Source organism: Apium graveolens, chromosome 8, assembly GCF_009905375.1.
Source record: "Apium graveolens cultivar Ventura chromosome 8, ASM990537v1, whole genome shotgun sequence".
Classification (NCBI taxonomy): domain Eukaryota; kingdom Viridiplantae; phylum Streptophyta; class Magnoliopsida; order Apiales; family Apiaceae; genus Apium; species Apium graveolens.
The window spans coordinates 40,221,725-40,228,546 of record NC_133654.1 but is presented as its reverse complement, the minus strand read 5'-3'; the positions used below and the strand labels follow the sequence as shown (position 1 = coordinate 40,228,546).

The 6,822-nt window shown below is 38.4% G+C and overlaps 1 protein-coding gene and 1 pseudogene across 1 annotated transcript; both read right to left on the bottom strand.

Annotated features, from left to right (window-relative positions):
- Positions 1–2,236: 2,236 nt before the first annotated feature.
- On the bottom strand, positions 2,237–4,420 carry LOC141679508 (protein FAR1-RELATED SEQUENCE 5-like). Its single transcript, XM_074485991.1, has one exon. The coding sequence runs from the start codon at positions 4,418–4,420 to the stop codon at positions 2,237–2,239; it is 2,184 nt and encodes a 727-aa protein (XP_074342092.1).
- Positions 4,421–5,729: 1,309 nt separating this feature from the next.
- Positions 5,730–6,522, bottom strand: LOC141679506 (multiple C2 domain and transmembrane region protein 6-like; annotated as a pseudogene).
- Between the last annotated feature and the right edge of the window lie 300 nt (positions 6,523–6,822).

The window sequence follows — 6,822 nt, the reverse complement described above, 5'->3', positions numbered from 1 at the left end:
GCGCTTACTGATTCTCTTAAGTCACTCGAGTACCCTCGGCTCCACCATTTTTAATAATTTAACCTTTACAAGTTTTAAGGCGATTCCTTCGCGAGTGTCTTACCAACTGCCTAACACACTTACCATAAATGTTTCATACATTAATTAACCCTTTTTGGTCTTTAACCTATGTTTCAAAGTAAGGCGAGGGGAAAAGTTTCGTTCGCGAAACACCGTTACTTGAAACGGTCGTTTCTCCTAAACCGTGCATCGGAATCGAACGAACTACATATCAAAACGAAGCTCGTAACATGAGCTATCTAAACATGGCAGTGGTCATAATCTAGCAGGGGGTTCTCGGGTCCTAATATTATGCACAAAAACAGTCCAAAGAAAATCGGACGTTACGACGGCTATGTTTACGCGATTACCAATGTTTAAACTACTCCAATTAACCACCAACCAACTCATAACCATCAATACAACAAAACTTCACCTAAACCATACCACATCAGTCCATAATCTCCAAGGTTTTCAACTCAAACAACCACAATCAAGACCTATGAACTATAATCAAGCTTCAATTACCAAAACACTTCCAAATCAAATCAAACTACTAATAATCACAATCCATGCTTCTCATTTCACAACACCAACCATTAAACTTACTAACAAATAAAGTAAAGGCTAGGGTTTGAAGTTTATACCTTCCTTGGGAGGTGTTAAGTTGCTAGGAAGCCTTAGGGAGCCTCCTACAAGCTTGATCTTTCCAAAGAAATCAAGAACACAAAGTTAGGCTTTGAAGTTTCTAAAAGTCCGATTTAAAGAACTGTAAAAATGAGGGTCTTACCATGATTATTTGGACGAGACTTGTGAACAAGAGTTGTAGGCCATCTCAATACCTTTCCAATGAGCTATAGAACACAATATTTGAGTGAGAAATGAAGGAGATACAGCAGTTTTAGTGTTCTGGTTCTGTTTTGGCCGAGAGCATGAAGAACAATGCCTTGGTTTCTTTTTGATTTTGATGAAAATGATTTTACTTGGCTTGGTTGCTTTGTTTTTGTGTTTGATTTAGTCAATTACCTTGTTGCCCTTGAATTTGTGTGGTTCTCATTCAACCACACCTCCTTCCTTCCCATGTCATGCTTGTGTCATCCTCATGATGTCATCCTCCCCTCCTTGTCCTCTTTCTATTGGTTGGATGACATCATCCCCACTAATCCCCTTGATTAACTTCCTAATCATTTGCCTAATGACCGCTGATCTGTTATACGGTTCGCTTAACTTTCATTTTCGTTTATCGTTTGAGGGATCATACCCGGGATCTTATTACTTAGGTTCCCTTAACCTTTCTCAATATATTGTATTCCTTTTATGATCCTCTCTTATAATCCTTTAATTTAAATCCTTTTTATCCTGTTACCTTATACTCAATTCTTTCCGTATCTATTAGATTTCCGGGAAAAATCAAAGTGTTCGGATTTGGATTCTGACGATCTTTACATACACTTATATCCCATATAAAGTACTAATAAAATCTCAGAATATCCATATCAGAACCCCTACATAGTGTGGCATGAAAAGTTTTCTCATTCAGCAAAAACACTATTCATAAGGGTTTCAAAAATTTCCCAAAAATTGGGGTTATTACACCTCAAGTTTACAATATCGGCAATCCGATCACATTTAACAAGCTTACCGCCATTCCATCCGGATTTTTTCCATTTTCCATCGGGCGTGTTGTTGCCCAAATTCAAGATCGGAAGGAAGTACGGATCCGGATGAGAGTTCACCAATCTCCACAGTTCAGTACCCTCCATCCAATTGCATGCCTCGATCCAATTTTTGGCCCTATAAGCCTCCTCATCGGGTGGGTACAAGTCCGTTTCCTCTTCCTCCACATGGGGTGGCTCGTCATTGTCCACAAGGGGCATCAACTCGGCACATGCATCTTCCATCTCACTAAAGGTTGGTGAGACCACATCTTCCTCGTCATTGTCCTCATACCACGAGTCGCTTGGTAGGGAGTCCGAGAATGTGTTGCTAACGTGGGAAACCGAATCACAACTATGATCGGAGTTGTTCTCACCACTATACTCGCTAGTCATGTTACCTATCACAATAAAACACAATTATATGACAATAATTGGCAATTATATGACAATAAAACATAACCAAAAAGAAAGCAATGTTAAACACTTAAAATTCAAATCCATTTAAAGATTACAACATTCGGTTACAAAATGGTACACCACTAATTATATTGCGATTCTTGAACATTTTTAAGATCTTCTAGTCTACTAGCACACTTCCTTTTATCATGGCCTTCCATTTGACAATAAGTGCACCTTCTTGGCGGCTTCTCCTTTTTACCAATCGATTCTATTGAACTTTTGAAACGAACGTCCTTCTTCCTCCCTTTAGTTTGGGACATAATAGGGTCAAGAATTGTTTCTTCATGAGCACTTGCATTTGGAGCTTGCGAATTGCTTTCGTAAGATTTAATTCCATCAACGCTCATTTTTTCGAGAATTGGTATTTCTCGATTCATCACTCCAACGACATAATCATACCGTTCCTTGGATGCAATGCTACTTTGACAAAAACTCATGGTTAACATTGTCATGCTATTAAATCGATCGGTTGAGGTCATCTCATGACTTTGTCCAACATCCAAATTGTAAGGCAACACACCATCAACTCTATTGGCATGCATTGTCCACCTCCGGTTTATGTAATACGGGGGAATTTCCGAAACCCGTTTCTTAGTGAAGACCGCCAATAGGTGTCTACAAGGTAGCCCCGAATGTTCAAGCATTCTACACGTACACATTCCCAAAGAGCTTGCTTTCTCGAATGCCACAAAATAAACATTTCTTCTCGTAGGATCGGACATGGGCCTATAACAACTATAGTACGTATAAACATCCCCCATTCTCTCCCCTTCTTCACTAGCTCGTCGGTCTTTTTCAACAAAGTATTTTGAAGACTCAACCAATTCATCTTGAAATCTTCTAAACATTTCCTTAGTGTAGATACAAGAAGCATGATACTCTAATGTGGTATGCAATTTCATGGGACGTTTTAGATTAATGGTGACATAATCTTCTTCCTTCTCCCTCATGAATTGCCTTGCCAATGCTTTTTGGGCATTTTCAATGAATTCCTTCAAACCCGTTGCCGAACTCACATACTTATCAAAGAAAGAATTCATCCCCTCACTCCTCGATGTACTATTTTGAAACGCCAAAAATTTGTTTCTAGTATATGCAGGAATCCACTTGTGCTTCAACTCATATAACCCCTTTAACCATTTATGATCTTGCAAGTGATACTTTTCCACAAACGACGCCCATCTAGCTTCAAAAACACATTCGGTGAGAGATTTATAAATGCAATTGTTGAAGTCCGTCTTGAATTCCGGAAAAGCCGAATAATAATGAGCTAATTTCTCCGGGAATTTTTGACTAATGTGCCAAGAACACAATAAATGGGTAGTATTCGGGAGTACAACCGCAATAGCGCTTGCCATGGCTTGATCTTGATCCGTGATTATAGTCAATGGAGGATTATTCCCCACACCTTCAAGCCAAGTACGGAGAATCCACTTAAAAGTCGACGCGTGTTCATCCCGCATCAATGCAAACCCGAAAATTACCGATTGATAATGATGATTGACTCCGGTAAATGGGACAAATGGCATTGCATACCTATTTATCCGATAAGTGGTATCAAAAGCCATAACATCGCCAAAATTTTGGTAAGCCATTATACATCTCGGATCAATCCATACTAGACACTTCAAGCGATTCTCTTCATCGACTTTGGTCCTAATAAAATATTTAGAACCACTTTCTTCATTCAACCTATGCAACAAGTCCAACCCCGCTTGGGCGTCACTAATCTCAAACCTTTTCTTCCTCTCGTCTCTTAACACATTCCTAACATGTTGAACATTGAAACCAATTTTGTCATTACCTCCATGAATGTTACCAATCACATTCATCACTTGATAATTACGAACCCCCGAACCATAAAGCGTTTTAATCAAACTACGGGTCGCGGTGTTGACATGTCTTTCTCGTTGTACCAAATTCATCTTACTAGGGGAAACAAGACCGTGGTTGTGTACCAATTCAAGGCTAGTTACCTCCCAGTGACGTTTTTTCTTTTGATAATTGACATACATCCTCACCTTGCACTCGCTTTTAGGAAGAACCTCTCTACGCCGTTTATTTTGACTACTCTCGGCGACGACACTTTTTCCATAAAGCCTACAAACATATAAACAACCATATATCTCGTTGTCTTTATTACGATGGCTAGCTTGAATTTTAATAGCAAATCCATTTCGTAAAGCATAAGCCCTAAAAAAATGACCGGCCTCATCCACACTTTGAAAAATTTGATTCAAATATGGAACTCCCCCCATCAACATTTTCATACAAATTTGCATCCTCTACATTATCATCTTCATCCTCACCCTCAACATTATCACTATCATTTTCAACCTCATTTTCAACCTCATTTCCATCACTTTCATCTTCAACATCAACCAAATCGTCATCTAAATTAATAAATTCCTCATTTCTATCTACAAAATCATCATCTTCAACATATACAGGGGTTTTTGGTTCTTTACTACTATTTAAACTATCAAGATGTAAACTACAATCAATAGCCTCTTTTTTTTCATTTTGACGTTTATGACGAAACATACGAGCAAATAATTTATCCGCCATGAAAATGTGAAATTTAAGACAAGAAATATACCTTGAATTGACAAAACAACTTGAATTTCTTGATGAAAATGTCCCAAAATCGCCTAAAATATAAACTTGGAGAGTAGATTTTTTTTTGAAATTTTGATGTTTTTGTGTGGTGAAATGAGGATCTGCTGGAATGTTGGGGATAAGGGAGCAGTTGGGGATAAGGGAGCAGTACCAACCGCAGAAATTTTCCGCGGTCCGTCCTGACCGACCGCTGAAAATTTCCGCGGTCCCCCAATGATCCAGCCCTCCAATCCCAGATCAACGGCTGCAAAAGTGTTTGTTAAATTCAAGTGTACAACAAACAGTTGTTGTAGACCCGTCCCCTTTGATATATATCTGATGTTCTTCCAAAATCTATTTATATGGTGGGGCTACAGCCACATTAGTTGCTAAGTACAGGCCCGCAGTTTCAATACTATTAGTTGTAGTTCCAGAGTTGACAACAAATTCATTTGAATGGATCTGCAGTGCAGAAACTCCAGCAAGTTAAAGTTTTATATACATGGGTTTGATGTGGATTTAATTCCTAATCACAACATGATTTGGAGCAATGTGATATTCATATAGACAGGGAACACAAGACATAAAAGTTATCGATTCTTTAGCAAAAAAAAGAAGTTACTGATTCCACTCTATCTTCCCTAGAAATATGTGTTTTGTTTAGAATGTTCAGTTACTCTACTCTAGTCATTGCTATTAATTTTATTCTCGTAACCTAGTCCTAGTGAATCTGATCCGGTCTGATCCGGTGTGGACAAAAAGTAGTATGTATGGTTTTGCATAGAAATACGATGAACTTGGTTGAATGTGGTGTAACAAGATATACAACACAATTGGATAAACATCATAGTGTGATGCTATGCGAAGGGCTAAGTTTGTCTTAAACACCTGCATTAGTGGGAATCCCAAATAACAGAGTAATATATTATGAAGACCTTCCCTTTTAGATGGTTGTATTTAGAAAAAATCATCGTCTCATTCTAAAGATAACTGGAAAGAAACAACATCAATGTTTCTAATGGTGGTGGTCTCAACCCTAAGAATAAGTGGCAGTCTTTTGAAGAAATTGACAGTTATAGAAGGCATCTTGTTTTCGAACTTAGGATGGCGCAATCAGTACAGCCCGTGAAGCACTGCAATGACCTTAAAAGGAGTAAGGTAAAATAAGGTTGCCCACATTAGAGCAAATATAATGAAAATGGTTATTGCTCTTGAATCCCTCCAGCTAAGTATTGACAGAGCTCTCTGCTTGTGTAGCTAAATCTCCGAGTACTGTTTGAACTCTTCCGGCTACACTACGCATCCGATCATACCTCATCCTAATTAGGTCTGTAGGCTGAGAAGATGGAAATGTATCAAATTCCTCATCTAGCTCATCTGGATGTACATTCTCAGCCTGTGAAATTCGTGCATCCATATGAGGAGGCTTTCGGGGCCTGAACTGGTAGTTCCATAAGCCAATCACACACAAGTAGAGAAATATTGTAGGTAGGATAAGTTCCGGGTAGCAAACCAGGATAAGTTCCCACCTTGCCCCAACTCATTAATATATTTGTTGGGACGGAGTACCAGGAGTAAACAATTTAAATAAGAATGTATGGTTGCTCAAAGGTCTACCCATGTAATGTGTACACAAGACCGCCATATACCCGTGCCCTCCTGTTCTGTAGGGAAGCAACACTTGCAAGTTCTTTATCGCTATCAGTTTTTCATTCACGATACTTATCTTAATGCTGATAAGTGTAATCTGTCTAAAGTTAAATTCCATAATTTCCCAATCAGCAGTAAGCTCTAAAATGACTATTTAAACTCTAATGTAGGGAAGAACATTTGCAACTCTTCTACAAACTAGTGAAAATCATACATAACTGTTACTTTCAAGGAGATAAATAGAAGATATCATTTTAATCTATGTATTCTGTCTGCAGTAAACAATTAACAGAAAATTAGACTTCCGGAAGCCAAAAGATAAACATGATCCAATAGCTAGTTAAAATGCACCAAAAAAAGAAAAGAAAAAAGAGTTTGGGGTGGTGGTAGCCACTAGCACATAATATGATTAAATGGC